This window comes from Fringilla coelebs (genome assembly GCF_963513975.1).
Source record: "Fringilla coelebs genome assembly, chromosome: 4".
NCBI classification, from domain to species: Eukaryota; Metazoa; Chordata; class Aves; order Passeriformes; family Fringillidae; genus Fringilla; species Fringilla coelebs.
This window is the reverse complement of record NC_140032.1, coordinates 71,466,371-71,488,143: the sequence shown is the minus strand read 5'-3', so window position 1 is coordinate 71,488,143 and position 21,773 is coordinate 71,466,371. Positions and strand designations below refer to the sequence as shown.

General features: G+C 49.0%; 1 protein-coding gene across 6 annotated transcripts in view; it reads left to right on the top strand.

Moving 5' to 3' along the window:
- Positions 1 to 21,773, top strand: part of SLC4A4 (solute carrier family 4 member 4) — a 112,521-nt gene that overhangs the window by 63,067 nt on the left and 27,681 nt on the right. For 3 of the 6 annotated variants that reach the window (XM_084204629.1, XM_084204634.1, XM_084204633.1), the window contains 5 exons: positions 3,559 to 3,719; positions 6,164 to 6,343; positions 10,733 to 10,828; positions 12,996 to 13,072; positions 18,506 to 18,663. In XM_084204629.1, the coding sequence (XP_084060755.1) occupies positions 3,559 to 3,719; positions 6,164 to 6,343; positions 10,733 to 10,828; positions 12,996 to 13,072; positions 18,506 to 18,663 (672 nt within the window). The remainder of the gene's footprint in view (positions 1 to 3,558; positions 3,720 to 6,163; positions 6,344 to 10,732; positions 10,829 to 12,995; positions 13,073 to 18,505; positions 18,664 to 21,773) is intronic. The other 3 variants (XM_084204630.1, XM_084204632.1, XM_084204631.1) reach the window with 3 other exon arrangements.

Sequence of the window (21,773 nt, the reverse complement as noted above, 5' to 3'; positions counted from 1 at the left end):
TGGTAAATGAGAGAATTTTAGGGTTTGTTTAGATTTTCCAAAAGAAAAACTAGGGAAACAAGAGAGTGCCAGATGGATTGCAATAGTTTGCCTGTGGAGAGAAAAGTATGGGCTCAGTAGTGCTTTGCAAAGGGGGACATGTCTCGGCCGGAATTGGCAGAAGTTGCCAATTCCAATTTGGCTGAGTCAAAACCGCTTCAGTACTATTGCCCCAAAGTGGCTTTTGAGCCTGGTCCCACTCACAGGGACAGGCTGTCCCTATCCCTGTGAGTTACTAATGGAATTCATTTCAAATAGGAAAAAAAGCTTAAAGGTATTTTCTCGTGAAGAAATTATTCAAGGTGCATGTTAAATGCTGGATGGGGTTGCTTGCTTTGAGTCCCTTAGTTGGGTTCTTTGATGCTGCTGTTAGTTTGGTCTAAAAAAGCCATGACAAAAAAGCTGGGATGATGTTGGGGTTGGGCTGCTACAAGTTACATGTAGTTTATATCTGAACACCACTGACCTATTCCCGATTGCCCTCACTGAGCCTGGGGGTTTCCTTCTTCCTTTATGGTGGCTGGCCTAAGCTCTTTCCCCACCTCCCCCCCTTAAGGGCACTGTCTGTGTTCAAAGTTAGCTCCACTTTGGTCACCTTAATGTTCTTTACCTGTGATTTAATGAGCTGCTGCACCACCTACCCCTTTACTTCTTATCTTAATTTATTTTTGCTTCTCAGTCACTTGGGGAACTTACTTAATGACTTTCCACCTTTTACTCTCTAACTTCTGACTTGTTGCTCATCCTTTTCCTCCCTTTGTTGCTGTTCTTTCCTCTTACCATGAATTCAGCCTGATGTAGGTGTTTTTACACATCTTTGGTAGGAGTGCTGCATTGAGCTGCGTGTGGGCTTCTCTGCAGGGTTCTTATCCAAAGTAGCTAAGCACAGGACAAGAGGAGACAGCCTCAGGGTGTTCCCCAGCCAGGGGAGGTTTAGGTTGGATATTAGGAAAAATTTCTTCACCTGTAGGGTTGTCTGCGCAGGGTAGGGATAGAGTCCTCATCTCTCGTGGGATTTAACAGATGTGTAGGCATGATGCTTAGGCACATGGATTGGTGGTGGCCTTGGCTTTGCTGGATTAATGTTTGGATTGGATGATCATAAAGGACTTTGCCAACCTGAATGGATCCTTGATTCTTTGTATAAATGACACCGAATATAACAAAGCACCCTGTTGAAGTGCTGTTAAATTTCTAAATGGGCCCAACCTCCTGCCTTTGTGGACAGTGATCTTACAAAGTCTCTGATTGTTCAGGATTTTTCAGTACATTCCTGAATTTACATAATCTTGCACCATAGAACCCTCTGAGAGCTCCTGAGCATCTCCCAGTGCATCCAGAGCTGGCTGGTGCTGTGCTTCAGTGGGCACAGGATCTGCCAGCTCTTTTGGGGTTGTTTCACATCTGCTGCTGCAGAACTGCTCCCCCACAGCTGGGAAGTTACATGAGCAGGTACTGAACACAGGAAAAAGTGCAGGGCTGTGTGGGTGGAGGAGAGAGGAGAGGACAGAAGAGACTTGTGGGTGTTACAGGTAATAAATGATAAAGCTGTTACATGGGGTTGATGCTTCCCCTGGCCCAGTGTAGAACTGCACAGCTCCCAGCTGGGGAGAGCAACGCTGCCTGCACGCTGGTGCAGGGCTAAAGGCTGCACTCTTATTTGAGAGAGCAAACAATCAGATTACCTTCCTCATCTCCCTCCTGTTCTGTTCTGACACAGACACATTCCTTCTGCCTGCTGCCCCTCGCTCCCAGCAGCCCCGTGAAAGCTGTGGTGATATTATCAGGTGTAAAAGGGTGAAGGATAGAAATGTACTTCCTGGCACAGCTTACGGAACAAAAACGATCACAGCAGAAGTTCAAAAATCCCTTATCCACCATCCCACAGTCCAGCACTGTCATTCCTTTTCTCTGTAACCCATTACCTTCCTGCTATCTCTCTGCCTCATAGAGAGACAGTTCCTATATTACGGTGGGCTTGGTCTTGGTCCCAGAGATACTTCACTGCTCCTCACGACAGGCTGGGCCCTCCAGCTGCTGCAGGGCTTCTCCTTTTTCTGCTTCACTCTGTGTCTGCACACCACCTCTGGAATGCAGGCATTCCCATGCTGGTGCAGGCTGCTTAGTGAAGGTGCCCCTGCCCATGGCAGCAGTTTGGAACTAGGTGAGCTGTGAGGTCCCTCCCAGCCCACACCAGTCTCTGGTGGCGTGAATCCAGCAGGCATTTGTGCACCCAGGTTTTTAAGTTAATGTTTGGTGTATCGTGTTGGGATTGTGGGTTGTAGTGAGAAAAGTAAACAAAAAGCAAATATTGATACTTGTGAGTAATCACTTTCTCTGGAAGGACAAACACTGGTAATTTGCAGCCTTCCTGCTGTTACAGGGTGAATGTAACTCCACTCAAAGCCCCTGAAGTGCACAGATTTGCATCCACCCAGGTCCCTCAGGTGTCCTAGGAAACACTGAGTTTTTGTGAACTAAAAGGACCTTATTAATTGGAGATGAAAATCAGTCTTTTATCTTGAGTTAAAAAGCAGCTTTAAAAAAACAAAGTCTCAGAAAGAGATTATTGCAATTGTGAAGCATAATTGATTAATCCTCAAGTAATACATTTTTCAGGATTAAAGATAATTTCACTTGCTGTTAATAATATTCTTTTGAACAACTTTATGAGCTTCCTTACCTTATGTATGGGGTTTTTTTCTTAATAATCCCTTTAGTCACTGGAATTTTCATTTTCCACATATATTAAAATGGTGTCTCAAGAGGGGATTAAAAAGCACTTCTGCTTTGCCATTAGGGCATACTGAACCACCTTTTCCTGCACCCCGAGTTTACAGCAGAGCTGGGTGCTGTGGTGAGGAAGAAGGTGGGGCCAGCTGAGATCCCCAGCCCCAGAGGAGCCCTGTGCTCCATCCCCGCTGCCCATCCCTGCACGCTCCGGGCTGGGCGCAGCAGGGCCAAGGGCAGGGTCAAGGCTGCAGGGGGAACTGGGGCTGGGCTGCATGCCAGGGCCAGGGAGCCTCCTGCTTCCTTGCTCTTGGGATGTAGTTTTAGGGGTGTAAAGAGTGTTTTGCACAACCAGGATTTACCCTTTGCTCTCACCTTCCATTAGAGATAAGTTTTCTGGGTTTTTCAGACCTGCTTGGTTAAATCATTAAACAGCAGCTGGAGGGAAAGAATGAGCTCCTCAATTTGTGCCTTCTCCTTTGGCGGCTCATTTGTTCATTAAGAGCACCTTCAAACATGGCTGGCTTGTGCTCCTCTCTTGCCCCCTTTGTCAGCCTGTGGACATGGGAGAGTAGTATTCCATGCTGCCTCCGTGTTGGCAGTGGCTGATTCCGCATTTCATTGCCTGAAATTGAACCACAGAATCGTTCAGTCTGGAACAGCCCTCCAGGACCATAGAGTCCAACCATTAAACCAGAACTGCCCAGATGGTGAAGGCATTCACGTGATTTATTTCCCTGCAAGGAGGCAACAGCCTTAAGTCGGTGTCATTGCTCTGCCCTGTTGCAGGTGGATCAAGTTTGAGGAGAAGGTAGAGCAAGGTGGGGAGCGCTGGAGCAAACCGCACGTGGCCACCTTGTCCCTGCACAGCCTGTTCGAGCTGAGGACGTGCATAGAGAAGGGCTCCATCATGCTGGATATGGAGGCCTCTTCCCTCCCACAGGTGGTGGGTAAGTACACCCGTCTTGGCTCTTTCTCTCACCACTTCCCCACAAATTTTTATTAACTCTGATATGGCTTTATGGGTGGTTTTAATGAAAAAGCACTGCTTTTCCAATAAAAGAGAGAAAAAAAATGAAAGAACAATGAATAAGAGAGAAAAACCATAAAGTACCTGGGAAAAGATAACAGATAGATGAAAAGGGTCCTTCTGAGTGCAGGAAGAAGAATAAAAGGCATCAATTTAATTTATGTTCACTATGGAGAAGGTGACATGTGAAAGGGCCACGTGTCTGGGGGCAGAGACACCACCAGGTACTGTTCACGCAGAACAACTCGGGCCAGGAGCTGCTCTTGGCTGAGGTGTTCAGCTGCCCACTGAGGGCAGGTGGGGCTGTGCTTAGGAGCCCCCAGCAAGGGAGAGGGGAGAGCACCCCCAGCACCAGCTGGTGCTCTGCTCTGCAGAGTGGGAGGGCAGGTTTTGTATGGTCAAATCAGCTGTGACCCGGGGGGACGCTCGGTGGCGTGCTGAGAGCCAGATCATGTTGCCCATGGCGTGTGAGAACTTAAAGAAAATAAATTTTCCAAGTGAGCCATCCAGTGGAGGGGCATTTAACCAAAATGCTGAGTTTAAGAGCTATTAAACAAAGAGATCTAAAAGAGCAAAATTAAATACTTGCTCTGCCAAAAAGCAGTGCTTTGAATGATCATCTCAGGAAGTAAGGTCAAAATGATCCTGGCATGGAATTCTCCCATACACTGCATCGTAAGACTTGGAATTACAGCTGTTTCTGGTGTTAAATACAGAGTTCTGAACTTAGTTTTGCAAGTGCTGTTGTTGATAGGTATCTTCCTGTGCTTTTGTGTCTCTGTATCCAAATGCACAGCTCTGCAAAGTTTTAACAAAATAAACCCCCAAGAGGCTCTCAAGTTTTCTGCTGAAGGTGAACCTGCTTCAGAAGCTGGTGTTCATGGTCCGAAACCTTAAACCCTCAAACATTAAATTTTCTTTTGAAGTCCCTTCGAGATGTCACCTTTAATCTCCTTCTTCAACCCCCAAATTAAATCTAATTCCTAGGAGATTAAATTACACATCGGTGGCTGCTCTTGCTGTGACACTGTCCTGAGCAGGGTGTTTTTGCTGGTCCAGACCCTTAATCAGACAGGTAGGGATATCCAGGACTGGATTTCCAGGATGATTTAATCATGATTGCTTGGCTTGTGTCTGGTAGCAACACAGCAAAGGAAAACTCCAAAGAAAAACTCTCTTTGTTGGTAGTGTTTTATCAGCAACAGGGAAGGGAAGTGCCAGATAGAGAAGGATAAATTTGCATGTAGGTTCTGAAGGAAATACTCCAAAAATCACTAACCAAAACCACGAGCAAGAAAAGCTTGTATTAAAGTAACACTTAGCAAAGGTCAGCCTTTTGCCAGGCGTGTTGCCTAAAGGTACCTACGTGTGTATGCCCACCCTGCCTTAATTTGAGAGGAAGAGCTAGGTGCTTCCTTGGGGATTTGAAGAGGCTTTAATTCTGAGCAGCACGTAGAGGATGACTTTCTGACTCACTGAGTTAGCAAATGTGATGCGTGTCCTGCCTCCCCCTTGCCATAACTTTTATTATTAGCGCAAATAAAAGTTACCAGCAGACAAATATGAGCTGCCACTTGCCCTCAGGGCACAGCGCACGAACTCGAGTCACCAAGGGAACAACTTCATGTGAGACTTACTGCACAGGGGACATTCTTCATAAGTCTGGCCACCTTTCTGCCTTTTTCCTCTGGGATAAGGGAGGACAAAGGAGGGAATTGATGGGAAGTGAGCAGGCACTTAGGGCGCTGGGGGCCTTTTCTCCTGGTGGCTCCATGAAAAGTAAAGCCATTTAATGCATCCTGTGGTAACTGGAGCAAGTTCTGCCGCTTGTAGTTGCCATCACTTCAGTCCTGCAAGTGAATGATTTAATTAGTGGCTCATCTCCAGGATTTCTTCCTCTTTTTAGATTAGGTTTTACTGGGGGCCTGCAAGGTGATCTCAGGCCTTCTTGAATCTGATAGAAGATTTTCTGTGTGCTTTATGGGGGCATCATACTTGCAATAGAGTAATAGTATCTTCAAGAAAGTTCAGGCTCAGAGAGGATTCCATTTCTGAGCTAAGAACTGGTTTACCCTGGTCTTTGAAATAGGCTCCATGGCACATAAGAAATAGCAGAAGGGACTCTCAGTGCAATAGGTGTGTGTTAGTGGCTCGTGCTGGATGGAAATGCATATGTTCTGTTTCAAGAGGAATGTCTAAAAGAGATTTTCATACAAATAAAAGCTGGCTTTGAGATGGTAAGAAAGCCTTTAAAAAGGCAGGGTGAAAATGCCTCCAAGCCCTCTCTCTGCTCTCCCTGGAAGCAGTTTTGAGCTCCGTGGTTCATTTTGCTCTCCCTCCCTCCCCCTTCTTGTGTGGCCACAGAGATGATCGTTGACAATCAGATCGAGACGGGGCTGCTGAAACCCGACCTGAAGGACAAGGTCACCTACACGCTGCTCAGGAAGCACCGGCACCAGACCAAGAAATCCAACCTGCGCTCGCTGGCTGACATTGGAAAGACCGTCTCCAGTGCAAGTAGGATGTTTTCCAACCCCGATAATGGTAATGCAGAGGCTACCTGGCTATAGCCTTCTCTGTCACAGCAGCCCGCCCGCCCAGAACTAACTGCGTGGCCCTGACCCCGCTTCCTAACCCCAGGAGCAGCGAGGCCGTGCTGATGGCGCATCAGCGGGGGCTCTGCAGCCTGCTTGGCCCTGGCACGGCTCTAACCGCACCTTCACTGGACTGGCAGGGACCCAGGGGCAGGCTGGAAGGCGGGGGGTGCTCGCAGCTGGCGTCCAGGAGATGGTTTAGGAGCAACAATAGCAAAGAGAGATTCGGCAAAAACTTTGGTGGGGCCTGAACCTTAAAAGGCTGATCACCTAAAACATTTGGGCAGAGACAAAGCTTCCGTGCACATTGCGTGTCCGTAACAGTGTCGGGGGCACTGTCAATCAAAAATGACCTGGCAGTAACACCTAGCTTGCGTTTTATTACCGTACAATCATTGTCCAGTGGGGTAAAGCTGATTTCCATCCTGCTTTATTCGTCCTAAAATAGTTTTGTGGTGTGTGTTGTGAATATGTGTCCTGTTCTCTCTAAAAAAGGCCTAGTAGGTAGTGCCATGTTGGGGGTGGTGTCCCTAAATGTGTGTGTGTGTGTGTGTGTGTGTGTGTATGCAGACAGCTACGGAGGCCTGGGCACTGACTCAGTGCTTGCCCCTGGGTGGGGATTTGGGTCTTCTTGCTCATGGTAATAAAAAAAAGAGGAGTTTTATGCCTCTTGTCATGCCTTGGAGTTCTCTCGACTTTCTCCTGTGGCAGTCTGGAAACTGGGCTAAAAGTTGCCATTTAAAAATACCCAGAAATAAAAGCAAGTGAAGAAATAATTTTCTTCTTGCTCTACCAAAGGCCTCTTAGCTTGCTGTGTTTGGCTTCTGAAACTCATCCTAACATTCCCCTCTAACCTATTCTCACACTTCATTAATATTTCCTACCTTGGATCATCCTTTGATTTTGCAGCAGGAGTGTGTGTGTGTGTGTGGAGGCTGTTCCTTGCTCTGGGTGATGCCTCTTGTTGTGTCCAGTGCCTTGATAAGGTGGTGAGAGAGGAGGGAGTAAGGCAAGGTGCAGTAATGTGAACCAAGGGAGCATTCTCAGGGAACACCCCTGAAAGGAGGCCAATGGAGAGGAGAGGGATTGGGCTCTAGGGAGAGCACTGGGAGGAAATGACAGCTTTAGGGAAGGGCCTCAGCATGGCCAGATGAGTGCTACAGCTGGAGGAGCCATGGGCAGGGATTCCTTCTGCTGGAGCTCATTGCTGCAAGCCCCAGCCAGCCAGGCCTTCTGGATGCCTTCCCACAGTGTGCTCCCCACGGTTTGGATGGAAGGCATCTGCTTTCTGGTACCACCTCCATGACTCCCTCCCTTTCTGGGCCTTTGATGGCCAGGTTTGCTGTGGGGAGCAGAACCCTGGCCTGTGGCCATGGTGTGTGGGAGGCTGAACCCAGGACAGACATGTCTTCAGCTCCTGGTGCTCAGGTGTTTCAGGCACCTCTTGTAGGGGATGCCCTCAGTTCTCAGCTGCAAACCCCTTTTCCTGCACGTAGGCAGAGCGATACTGACAAAGGGCATTCCTCACATTCTCGCTCAGCCCCTGCTCATTTTTCATGTCTAAAGGACTTCTTCACTTGAATTTTAAGTGATTTCAATTTCATTCATTTCTTGTTCTTGTTTGAATGGGCTGTGCAGGTCCTGGCTCAGTTGGACTGATTCTCCAGGAATTCTTTCCTGGTCTGGCCATCAGCCCCTCCTTTTATGTTGTTCTGTCTCTGTTCTCCCACCTGGGATATTGATGTGCTCTGAGGATGTATAACACACTCTGTTCATGACAGTACAAGTGCATTGAGACTTTAGGAGGGTGAGACTGACATACGGGGCAAATACCTGTTACTGTTATTTATTATTTACACTTTAATGGAAAAGTAACCACAGAATGTATTTGGTCAGCTTATTCTGTGGATTCAGTGGGTGTCTCGTGTGTCCTTTAGACAGATAAAAATTTTATGAGGCCAACGGGAGTGCAGCTGTCTCTTAGCATAGCTAATCACCCTAATGACTGTGCCACCGGCCCCAGGCACTCCTAAATTCCCCTTGAGTTTCTTTCCAGGCAGGTGTTTGTTTCCATCTCAGTGTCAGTGACACTTCCATCCAATACGTCTGAGCATCCGCCTGCCCTCTGCACGACAGCTTTACAGGCTGGTGTGGATGCCCCCTGCTTGACTGGCTCAGCAGGAACACCCTCTGTAAGCCTGCCAACCTGCCTTTGAACACTTCCAGGGCAGGGATCTGTTCGCTAGATCTGAAATTTGGAAATATATCCTGGGCTGTGGCTCAAAAAAATCCTGAGGTGCCTCTATCTCACTTGGTTCAGAGCACTTAAATAACTCAAGTCTTAGGGCCTCCAAAATGTTCTTATTTTTAACTTCTGAGATGAATGAGCCCCATGCAGTTATCCCAGATTCCTCTAGAAATTCAGGAACCTAAGAAAGAGAGGTGTCTCTGCCCATCTCCCTGCCATAACTGATCCAGGAGCATCTCTATCCTTTCCCAGCCCTCCCTAGGGATGGGGATGGCTCTGTGGTGCCTGGGTGGGTCATCCTCAGCCCCCATATTTGATGTCACTACTCTATTAGAAGGTAAGGTAGTGATCAGATGGGCAGAGACACAGCCAAGGTGTGCTCTGACACCTGCCCTGGCAGGATGCTTTGCTGGGAATCTTTGCTCTGGGAAAGGAATTGGGCAAAAGAGGGTAGTTCCTTGTGTGCCATGGATGGAGGAGGATAAATCACAGCACTCCTTTGCTGTCTGTTCAGAAGAAAAAGATGATTGCCAAAATTCTGGGTGTACAAAGCTGGACTAAGCAACCCCTCCATGTTACTGTGTGAAGACACAGCCCTTTTCCTTGCTTCCACTGGGAGAAGGGTGAGCTCTGTGAAGTCTCCAGCAAGGATATTTCCATGTTACATATTGATGAGACTCCTGCAGGGGTTTTTGATGGGTTTTTGCCAGGTTTTTGTGTGTGTCTCGTTTTGTTGAGTGGCTTTTGAAGAGTTCTTTGTATCCTTTCCTGGCACAGCCCTTGTCCTGCCCCCCCTGGAGCAGTATGTGACACGTGGGCTAGCAGCTCTCCAGGTGACACACCTTGGACTGTGCCATGCTGTGACATGGGATCAGTGGTCCCCATCCCTTCTGCAGGTGCCCAAGGACTGACCAACATTTACCAGCCTTCTGTGATGACATTTCCTTTCCATTTTGAGATTTTTCTTTCAGAGCTTTGTGCCTGCCAACGTTTTGTATAACTTAACACCTGTGGGAGCCTTTGGCAAGTGAGAAATGATGAAATGCTGCTAAGCCCAAGCTGGCAGAGCCAGTAGAAAACTGTGATGTGTTTAAGTGTGTGTGTGTTTAACCACCATAAATAATGGCACAGTCCCATCACTGCGTGGGTGCTGCCTAAACACCTCCTGAGCACTGTTTGTTCACACTGTGCTGGCAGCATGGTTTGGAGAGAGTTGAGTGGGAATAGCAGGCTGTTGGCACGGTGTCAGCTGAGGCACAGACAGCAGGGTACCTGGCTGCAGGGGGGAGAGAGGTTTTATTCCACTTTAGAATCCTAGAGGAGTTTGGGTTGGAAGGGAGCTGAAAGACCATCTTGTTCCAGCCCCCTGCCACGGGAAGGGACACCTTCCACTAGCCCAGGTTACTCCGAGCCCTGACACTATCAGGGATGGGGCAGCCATGGCTCCTCTGGTTGAGCAGTAATCAGTTCAGTGCTTTTCACATGAACTGGGACCTCAGTGCCTTTATAGCTGAACAGTGGCATCAGCTGAACAATACCAGAAATGAGGTGGTGTCTGAGGAATGCTTGGAAACCCCCTCTCAATGTGTATATTGGCATCATTGGAAGCATTGCAGACTAAGGTGAGCATTTCCAAGTCTGGATTGGTGTGCCTGAGTGTGTACAGATGGGGTCAGGATGCTCAATGTTGGCTCCTGGGCCATGACCTGATCTTTTTTTTCAAAAACCTGTTGTAATGATAGTGCTGCAGCCTGGAACTGCTCAGTGCCACCAGTGCTGCAGCTACTCACTCACTTCCATGAGATCTGCTTCAAAGATGCCTGGATTTGAGACACCAGGCATGGAAAGCTGTGTCCAGCCCTGCCAAGTGAACGCTGCGAGGTGGAGCTGCGGAGGAGATGTCAGGACCTAAATGAGTGGGCTTTGGTGATGGCACCGTGCAGCTCAAACCTTCTCTCCTGCCTGGCTTCCCTGTACCACTGCTTGAGCCTTTCTTTCTGCCATAATTTTCTTTTCTTTTCTTTTAACTTTTCCCCTTTGCTCTCTTGCTGCTCCTTGCTGCCGCTGCCGTGTCCCGCTTGCCGGCACAAGCGCGCAGCCCGCTGGAGAGCTCCGTGCCCTGCCTGGCCACGCGCACGCTGGACGATGAGCTGGGAGTGCCGCGCAGCCCCAGCGTGGGATGGCTCAGTAAGTGTGGGCCTCAGGGCGGGCTGGGCCGGCAGGCCAGGGGGAACAGGCAGTGCCACAGCCAGCCTCTAATGCTTGCTGCTGCCTTAACCCTGGGGAGAGTGTGGGTGCCTTCTGTGGGCAGCGGTGCTGCTCGGGCTGCTCCTGTTACCGCTCTGTTTCATTCTGTTCTCCTTCGTCTGGGATGAAGCAGATAGCTCAGGCCGTACTCCCCTTCCGAGGGTAATCTAAGGTGGTTGGTTTTTTTTGTCTCTTGAAGTATCCTTTGGCTGTTAAAGGGCCTTAAATGTAATTTTCGTATAAATTATCCTCAGAAATAGTCTGCCAGCTTGATCTCTCTGGGGTGAGCTGGACAGGTCTCTGGCACCGCTCCTTCTGATTCCCTGTGTCAGGGAGCCTCCTGATCCCAGAGGAGCGCACTGCTCCTCCCAGGAAGGCACAGCTTATGGCACTGGTGGCACAGAGGTGTTCTTTGGTGACCACGACAAGTGACTGAAGTCTGAATTCCAGGGTATTCCCCTTGCCAAGTGACTATGGAGCTGATTCACAGGACGAGGTAATGGCATGGAGGGGTTTGGACTGCCTCCCTCACGAGTCCTTGGCTGAGCACAGCCATGGACAGGCTCAGGTCACCTTTGCCAGAGAGACAGGAATGAGAATTGGGCCTGGATCAGGAAATGATCCTTCAATAGCAAGCACCATAAGAGTGAGTGTCGTGGGCCAGAGGTCCTCCACAGGGGTCTCAGCAGCCAAAACTTTGTACTCCACATGTTTGTTTGGAGCTGCTCTGAGTTTGTGTGGCTATGTGGAGCCCCCAGAGAAGGAAGCTTCTAGCAAGGGGAGAGAAAGGCACAAAGCCTTTTCCTCTTGGGAGGAGGGTCATTATATCACAGGGAACAGTCAGCTTGGACTCTAATAAACAAAGCAAACAAGTGATGTAATCTGGAAAAAATAGCAGCTAAGTGGGGTCTTAAATAACAGCAGGAAGAGTTGAAGCTGGGGATCCCCCTTTGCAGTAGGCGATTTGTCTAATAGTGCTTGGCTTTGGCTGTGCTGATGTTGCTGGAAGTGGCAGTAACACACAGCAGGTACAGCTACTTTGGATCTGTCCCCACATATGTTGTAAAGAAAACCTAGCTCTGGGGAGTCCAGAGTATTTTATTCCTGCTCCTTTGGTTATTTGCTCCTGATGCTAATTTATTATTGAGCTTGTTTGTGCTGGGAGCTGATGAACACTGAGAACTTGGACATTCCTTATAATAATATCAAATAAATTTTGTCTCAAAACACAGCCTCAGTTGGGAGATGCCTCTTTGCCAGTTCTTTTTCCTTAATATTTCCTCTCATTCCAATGAAGTTCATGATCAGAAACTCTGGGATAAAAGCTCCTGGTGCTGTGTTTGAGGTTTCTGCAAACATGATGAGAAGGGATGGGAACATTTCAGGATCATTTATACTGTTCATACTGACCACTGTGATTTCCAATCCTGTATCTATCCCAGAAGTCTTTGTTTACTATTGGTTTGTTGTTTGTTCGTGTTTTGGGTTGGTTTAAATTTAATTATTCTGCTGTGTCTCTGGAGAGTTTCTTTGGAGAATCTGGTGTCAGGAATGGGTGACTCCTGGCCCGTCAGTGTGGCACACACGTTGTTTCAATCAGTGAGATGCTTAAGGTTCCTGAGCTCAGTTAATGAGCTTGCTTGGAGCGAGGGAGGCGTTCATTAGGGGCTGTCTCAGAGGAGCAGCAGCTGCCACCCTCCCTCTGCCTGCGCTGTGTGCAGTGCCTGGGATGCTGAGGAGGGCAGAGGCCGGGGCTTTGCACCCTGGAAGGTCCCAGCTCTCTGGAAGGATGAGTTTGTGGTGGGTCCTGGTGAGCTGGCCAGTGGTGTGGTGCCGTGTTGAATTTCTCCCACAAGCAGGAATTGTGGAAAGTCCGTGGACTCTTTTGCTGTCCTGGGAGTCACTGGACTGCCCTGAGGGTCAGAGGTGACAAAGCGTTAGCCTCTTAAACCCCCCCCTGTGCCACATGAAGTGAGGAAAGCGGCTTGTCAGGGTCTGGAATTCCCCACATCAGCCTCCCAGGGAAAGGTGTTGCTGTAGCCTGAGCCTCTGTGTTCCGGGTGGATCCAGTCTGGTGCTTTAACTGGTGTTGGTGTTGTTCCTCCAGGCAGCCCGGCCATGGCTCACCGAAACCTGACTTCCACCAGCCTCAACGACATCTCGGACAAGCCTGAGAAGGATCAGGTAAGCTCCAGGCCCAGCCTTCTCTCGGGGATGTGTTTGGAGAGGAGCTGGATGCTGGGGAAAGGGCTCCTCTGTTCCTTAGCCCTGGAAACAAGGAGGAGTGAGTATTTTTGAGTCCTGCCACTGGTTCCTCCACTCTTTAAGCACCAACCCTTGCAAACAGCAGGTCCATCTCTTGCAAGGTCTGAAGCAAGTGACACCACATAGATGGCATCTTCCTGATCCCCATGAGAAAGGAGGTAAAATACCCTGGGAATGATGGATTTTGGATCCTGTTCCCGCTGAGGGGTTACAAGGGTCTGCGGAGGAGCGCCCTGGGCTGAATGTTCACAGGAGCTATGGGGTAGGGCGGGAGCGCTCAGGGAAACATGTTCCAAAGGTGCCACCTCCCCTTGCATGTCCCAGCAGGAAGGTGGCTGTGCTGACAGGTGATGGGGGAGAGCAGCTCCAAAATGCAGTCAGTAATGGAGTTAAAATTGGCCTCCAGTGACAAATCTCCATGGCCTTGACCTCTCCCTTAGCCGAGGGTAATGTTTGTGGTATGGCATACGGGCTGCCTTTGTGTGTGCTTCCGTCCTTTCCCAAGGCTGTCGGCTCTGAGGGGTAAGAGCAACTTTATTCCAACTCTTAGAAAAACTGGTGGCTGAATGAGGTCTCTGTGCAAGTTTCAAAAAACCTTTGTCTGGGTTCAAAAAGTGGGTTATTCTCAAAGCCTGGCTGTTTCTTTCGGAGAATCTCTTTTTTTGTCTGCATCTTCCAGCATTCCCTAGTCCCATGGTGATTCTGAATGCAAATGAGAGTCACTTTAAAAACTGTTTGGGTAGCGCAGCCTTGCTGGCCAGTTGGGGATGACTCCCATCCTTCAACAGTGGCTGGTCACAGTCTTCTGTAAGTGCATCCTGAAAGGGACACAGCAACACAATTGAGGTACAATAGTGAGTTCAGACTAATTAAACATTTTAAAAAGAAATTGATATTTGCCTAAAGAAATACATTTCCATGGAAAGAGAAGGGGAACAGTGTGTTTTGCACTGACCTCAGAGTCATGCAGTGTGGTAGTATGTTGCATCACCTGTACTGGTTGTGTTTCCAAAATACCTGTTTCCTTTAGTACACACAGCCACACCTGGGGAAGAAGGAGGATTGTTGAATAGCTTTTTGTCATTGGACAAGCTGCTGTGTGACATTTTTAATCCCATTGTAATTGTGGTTTTAATGCTAGACCAGCCCAAAACTGGGGCTGAGAATTGCTGCAGCTTTGCAGCTCTCATCGGTGCAGACAGTCTCCACTGCCCCTCCTGTCTCTGGAAATTCAGATAATGGACTTTTGTGGACAATTGAGTATAAAAATAGATGTTTTGGTAGCAGTGATAGGGAAATCTGTTAATAGATGCAGCTGGGAGCAGGCTCCAAAGTTCTTAACTTCCAGTGTACATAATGCCTGGCTCTTGGTAGTGAGAACTGTTTCTTGCTAAGTATAGAGTTCCAAAAATCCTCTTAGTTAATTAGCCCATGTCCTGCTGATGAACTACTTTGCTCAAAGTGGGAGCCTTGTCCTCCTGCACCTTGAGACATCACCTTACAGCTCAGTTTTCATGGCTGATCGACTCAAAGTCCTGCCTTGACTGGGTTTGTGGCATTGTGGTGGTGCCTGGCAGCTTCCTTGAGCAGGACTCAGTGTGCCATACGGCAGGCACAGCAATAATCCATCATGTTACCACAGCAGGAGATGCAAAGGGAGCAGGTTCACTTGCCTTGGCAGCAGGGAGACTGGCTGTTGTTATTTGGGCATCCCATCTGGAAGCTGGAGAGTTAGTGAGGCCATACAGGCCAGGGGGAGTCTGCTGGAGACACAGAACATCCCAGTTTTATTTATTTGTGTGCATGTAAGAACTGTCAGGGGTGAGGTCAGTCTATAGCAGCTGTGTGGAGCAGGACTGCCTTCCTGTATCCTTAGTCAGTCCCTGGTTTTACATGGTTAGAGGATGGCATGCCCGTGTTTCAGAGGAAAAAAGGCTCTGACCAAACTTCTTTGTACCTTCAGTGATTTTCCTGTCTTCCTACATCCTTAATATTCAGTTCTGCAACCTTTAGTGCTATTTGGAATGGTGTAACTAATAATCTAGGGAATTCATGGCCAGCATACTCCTCTAACCTGCAGCTTTCCTGCTTCTTTTCTCTGGATGTTGAAAGGTTCAGGTTTCACATGCACGTCAGAGATGAGATCTGTCAGGGAATCCTCCCAGATTCATCCCTGCTGCCAGGGACCCAGACAGCTCTGCCTGGCTCGGGGGTGTTCCTCATGCCTGCTGAACCAGGCAGTTTGCACCAGCCAGCTCTCTCTGCCATGGCAATGGTGGCTGGATGCACTGGCATGGCAAAGAGGCTGCCTCAGGATCCTGCAGAAGCCACCAGGGCCCCGACCCAAACCGCTCGGATGAGAAACGGCTTCAGTAAGGGCCCACAGACTGGGGGTTTGCTCTTGTGTCATGTTTTTTGCTTTGGGCTTGCTTGGCATTTTAGAAAGGTAATTAGGGAAGAGGAGGTGTATTCCCTCTCACTGGGTTTGCTTTGGCAGGGCACTGCTCCTGAGGTAGCAGCGCAGAGAAGGGATTTGCCTTCATTTGTCATATTTTAGGAGGTGTTGGCTGCAGTTAATGCCTGGCCATTTGCAGCTGGAGAGACAAGCAGTGGCGTTTTGGGACAGTTGATTCTTCTTTTCTGTATAGCAGTTAATAAACGAGCATCTGGACTTCCTGCCCTCTCCTGGGCTCCTGGCCCTCTGTTGCCAGATACACCAATGGTGCTGGAGCTGTGTCCATAAAACCAATGCTTCTCACAGCTGGAGAATTCCTCCAGCTCCTGAACATCAAGTTGTTGGATCAAATTTTTCACCAGCACCATATTCATAGAATCCCAGAATCTCGGAATGGATTGGGATCTTAAATATCATCCTATTCCACCCCCTGCCATAGACAGGGCCACTTTCCACTAGACCAGGCTGCTCCAACCCCTGTCCAGCCTGGCTGTGGACACTTCCAGGGATGGGGCAGCCACATGTTAATATCTAAAAAACATTTTCAACTCTTTTTGCCAGCTTTTGTGTGAAGGAGAGTGACTGAAGAGAGTCAGGTAGATGCTCTCTCAGCCCCTCTGGTGCCATAGTGCCGGCAGACCGTAGGAAGCTGGGGAGGTTCCTACTGCTGATCCCACTCCAGTCCCTCCTCCTGCAAGAAATCCTTTGGCTGTGCTCTGTAAGAATGTCCTTGGCAGCTCCAAGTGGCTGCACCACCAGGACTCCTTCAGTGCTCAACGTGTAAAATAAGGGGGACATGAAAGGAAATCTGTTTTCCCAGGGACCTGCTATTCCTGAGGTGATGCAACAGCATAAAGCAAGGGAATGTATGTTGATATAAGGGGAGTTTCCTGACCTGGTGTTATCTGTGTTTCCAGAGGGCCTGGATGTGGGACGAGCCTGGCTCTGAATGAATGCGGTCAGTCAGAGGGAGGCACAAAACACTTCTTATTTGTTGTGGTGTAGACAGTGTGTATTCAACCCAGTGTTTCCATGTCAACAGGGGATCCCTGCCAAAGCCAGCGCTGGAGTTAAAAAAGAAATTGGCCTTGTTTAGAGAAGCCCTCCTGCCTTTCCTGGGGACCCATGGACAGGGAGGCGCTGGCTGGATCCCACTCTTGGGAATGCAGTCCTGTGATTGATTGTGGGAGTGATTGCTGCTTTTCCTGTTGGAACATCTCATCTCCACACTTGCAAGCAGATATTCCCAATTTTGAGGTCTGTCAGCCTGGGTGATGTACTTTCACTCCACGGAGCTCCAGTGAAAATGACTCTTCCAGTACAATCAATGCCACCTTTCTGGAGCAAAGGAAAAGCTTCTAGAAAGTTTAGTTAACTGAAGTTGCCATTACTTTTGCTGATTTTCTTGATGCAGAGAGCAGTTTGGCCTGCCTAGTTTCTCCCCATATCCACGGCGGCCCTCTAAAGCATCCTTGGGTGACAGAGCAGCCTGGAGCATGGAAGGTTCCCCTGGAGGCAGGTGTTCAAGGGATAAGCTGTGGGAAGGTGATCAGGTGATCCTAAACCTACGTGTGAGCAGAAAAACAGACAGAGACAGGTTCAAGCTCCAGGGGAATTACCCTTCCCTAAGTGCTACTTAGGAGTGTGTACTCAGGAGCTGCTTCCATTTCCAGTCAATCCAGAGTGGTGTTGATGATCCGAGTGCTCCAGTACATTTAAGGAAATTGGGATTCTGAGGTTTCTGTGCCTTTTTGCAAGTACAGTGCTGGAGACCTGTGGCTTTTAACATAACATTAGTGGTTGGGGTGGAATGATGTTCAGTTTGGCAGGAGAAAGTGAAGTTCCTTCGTCCCTCCCTTGTTCCTGGATGCTGCTGACAGTCAGATCTTTCCAGAGCTTCTTTGGGGAATGGTTCAGAATGGATTTTAAGTGCTGACTGCACTCATTACCTGTCTGATAAATGATTTAAGAAAGTGGTGAGTGGTGCTGCAGAACTCATTTGGAGATTAAAAAACCCACTATAATGGCAGCTCTTCAAAATTAGTGACAGTGGTTTGCTGTGCTGGGCAGGGGGAAGGGGCTGGAGCCTTAGGCCTCAGGGGTGGGGTGGCCATAGGAAACCCTGCAGGTCAGTTCTGGCTCAGAGAATCACCTGGGTTTGGGCCAGGTGTCCAAACCAGCCCTGCTGTTGCTCAATGGTCTTTGTTCAGCCACACAACCAGCCTGGTGAGGTAAATAAAATGTTTGTTGTGGATTTGCCATCTTCCCATTATTCTTTTACCACTGCCACGAACCGGTAGGGCTTTTCCAGACTTCCTCCACAGTATTCCTTGATGCCTATTTACTGTTTCTTCTGGTGGTAATCCTGACTGAAGCGTGCAGGGGTAGGATAGTTCCAGCAGTTTTCTTCCTGTTCTGTCAATTCATGTATTTTTTTCCGTTTTCCTCCTTCCTTGAGTCACCTCATGCAGCTCATCAGGGATTCATAGCCCAGTTCAGTGCCCCCCTCTCACTGGTGCTCCTGGCAGTACATCCTCCCTCTCCATTCACCCTTTGCCAGGCACACACAGAGCATCTCCAGAGATCACCCAGGGAGAGGGGGCCCATTGGGAACCAGCTGAGGGCAGGCTTTTCAGAAGCCTTCAATTCCAAATGAATTCTGCCGCTGCTGAAGTTCAAACAAAGGCGTCTCGCAGAGGCTGAGTTTTAGAACCCAGTGGTGGTGGTGCTGCTGCTGCTGGGGTGTTTTCCCCTTCCCTGGTGATGACATTTCTCCGTGGCTGGATCCAGACTGCAGGGTCCACCGGCACGCACAGTTACTGCACAGAGGTGCAGAGATGAGAACAAAGTGCCCAGCGCGACTTAATGTTCTTTTCCTCCCTCTTGCACCGCTGCAGCTGAAGAACAAGTTCATGAAGAAGCTGCCTCGTGACGCGGAGGCCTCCAACGTGCTGGTGGGGGAGGTGGATTTCCTGGAGAGCCCCTTCATTGCCTTCGTGCGGCTGCAGCAGGCGGTCATGCTGGGAGCGCTCACCGAGGTCCCCGTTCCCACACGGTAAGGACGGCCAGCCCCGGGCAGGCACCGCCTGGCACAGCCAGAACAGCCGGCCAGGAGGTGTTCTCCGTGCCTTCCACGCCCTGACAGGCAGAGCCGTCAGCACTGGTGTGCAAAGTAACAAAACTCACTGAAGCCGCTTCATCGTTTGCAGCTCCTGAGTTTGGTTATAAGTAAACCATTCCACAAACACACTGACTTAATAACTCAGCAATAAAGGGCACTGTCAGCATTGAATTTAAGTCCTGGGGCTTTTTTCCTGCCCGTTCTGTACAGATCCCAGATTCCCTCTGCGCATTTTTGCGTACATATTATTCCTCTTCAGCTCAGATCAAATGGAAAATTCAATTCTGGCCCTCCTGGGGCAAAAAAAAAGTCAGGTGAACTTGGACACACAATTCTACTGGGGCTTGTTGCTTTGTAATGCATAATGGCTCAAGGAAAAATGTCAGAGAAATATTTTATTTATTATGACTCATGTTGCAAATTAATCTCAGTCTCACAAATAGCAATATATCTTGTGTTCTTAAATATTTGAAGTCACTGCTTGAGTATGCCTGCCTGCCTAAGCCACCCTGTGTGAATTCATAGCAGTGTCACAGCCCTTGTATGGAGTGGAAGTTAGATGGCCACTGGAATCCTTGCCTCTTTCTGTGTACCAAACAAAGGGGAAAGTGCATCTAGCTTTGCTCTTTAGTGTTAGTAGCAGTGTTTGTGTTTCTTGGAATTTCACCAAGTGGTTTCTTACAGCCCCATCCCCAGCTGTCTGTACACTCTGGATATTCAGGTAGGAGCGTGGGGACCCAGATGGGGCTTCATTCTGTAGCAGGTTATTCATTCCTCAACACTCCTGGCCTCTGTGTGTTTCAGTGTTTCAGCTTCCAACTCTAATCCCACTGGATATTTTTTAAACATGTCTCCAGGTTCTTTTCAGCAGTTGTAAGATGAGGTATTGTTTGCTGTGGTGGTGGAAGCCAGGAAGTTGGATCCAGGGTTGCTGGGCAGCCTCATTACTCAGTAGCAATAATCAAGGCAGTATGTCCTTCCATGCCAGCACTTTTCCCAGGAAATAGTATTATCCATTTGCTGTTCTCCAAAGCAAATGCTGGCCCTAATCAAAGCAGGAAGGCTCATTAGGTGGCTTTCATGAGTGATGAAGAGCCATTTGCCATGGCTGCATCCTAGGAAATTCAATCAAGGAAATCCCCTCAGGGCCAGGAGGAGCTGTGATGGAACATCTCCGGTGCCGCGCCGGCACGACCCGTGGGCCTGCACTTAGAGCCCGCAGACTGCAGGATGCTGGAGCCTCTGCCATGCCCAGCCTTCTGTCCTGTGGGGCCTCTCCTTTTATTTGGTTCAGCTGTTGATTCCCTGGTGAAAATGCAGGTGCCACTCGGTGCCAGCTGGGCGCTGTGCAGCCTCCCGGGGTTTCCAGCACCGCGGGAGCCGACACTGGGGTGCTGTGGGCTGCAGCACTGGTGTGGGCCAGCTCTCCAGTACTGCCAGTGGGACCTGTGTGCCCCTCTTGTTGGCTTTACGTAGGGCAGGAGGGGGTTAAATGTGCAGGTTTTGGCTCAGGGTTAGTCCAGCCCCTCTCTCTGGGGTGCTGTGTTAGCTGAACATTTCCTGCTCTTCAGCAACTGCAGATAGAGGAGCAGGGAATGCATTGAGTTGGAAGGCAAGGGAACTCAAAGCCCATCTTGTTTCAACCCCCTGCCACACCTTCCACTATCCCAGGTTGCTCCAGGCCCCGTCCAACCAGGCTTTGGACACTTTCAGGGATGGGGCAGCCACAGCTTCTCTGGGCAACCTGTGCCAGGGCCTCACCATCCTCACAGGGAAGAATTTCTTCCCAATATGCCATCTAACCCTGCCCTGTGTCAGTGGGAAGCCATCCTCCCTTGTCCTCTCACTCCAGACCCTTGTCCCAAGTTCCTCTCCAACTCTCGTGTAGCCCTTTTAGGCACAGGAAGGGGCTGTGATTTCTGCCTGGAGCCTTCTCTTCTGCAGGCTAATCACCCCCAGCTCTCCCAGCCTGGCTCCAGAGCACAGGGGCTAGTCATAGAAACATCAGGGATATGCAGTTGGGACAGAGATATCCCAGCCTTTCCCAAGTTTTCTTTTTACTGGTCACATTAAAAAAACCTTTAAGGCCTTTGGTTTTCTTGTATCAAATTTAATCCCACAGTACTTGGGACTCCTCATTTGGGGAAGCCCTGAGCTGGCAACATGGCTTGGGAATGGCTTTGTATTTTCATCAGAGCAATGCACAATCATGTGTTCAAGGCTGCTGTTTAATGCAGTGAAGATGGGGAGAAAGATGAGGAATGAGCCAGGAGAAGATGTTTTCTGGGGATAAGCTGCACAGACTTGCACAGTGTGGTGTGCAGAGCTGGGAAAGGCCGGTGTCTGCAGGTCTCAAATGAAGTGAGTAACTTGCCCGAGGTACTGGGGATGTGAGGGGCAGATCCAGGAGTCTGGTGCTCCCTGGCCTCCCAACGGAGGCTTTTCACTGCAAAGGCACTTTTCCTCCAGGACTTGGCTGAGATCCCTTTGTTCAGGTGCCTTCAGCCCTTACGGAGTTGCTGTTCTAGCAATGCATTGAGAGAAACATTTTTCTCTCAATTTTGTTACTAATTCTGAGAGACTTTGAGCTCGGTGGAACGTCCCATTCCCTGCCTTGCAGCATTATTAGCAATGTTAGGTGTCAGAAATGGGCATTGGATATCTCAGCATGTGTTGTGTACAGCAGGGAGGAATTCTCGAGTGGCCTACAGTAGAGGAAGAGGAGGAGTATGGCACAGCATGGAGTGAGGGCTTTTGTGGCTGGAAATGTTCCTAACTAAATGATAATAAATCCATGCACATGTACTCTAGATCAGGCCACTTGCTGTAGACAGGTAGAAGATTTATAACAGAAAGGACTCATCAAATCAGGCCTGCTCTGTTAAATTAATAGCTGGCCTGTCATTTCTTCTAAGTGCAGCTGAGTCATTTACAAGTTCCCAGGCAAAAGCCATCTTAGGAATGAAAGGTTTGTTAACAACTTATTCTTAAGTGAAAAACAAGTAGAACCTGCATAAACAATAACATCTGTCTCATGGGAATCA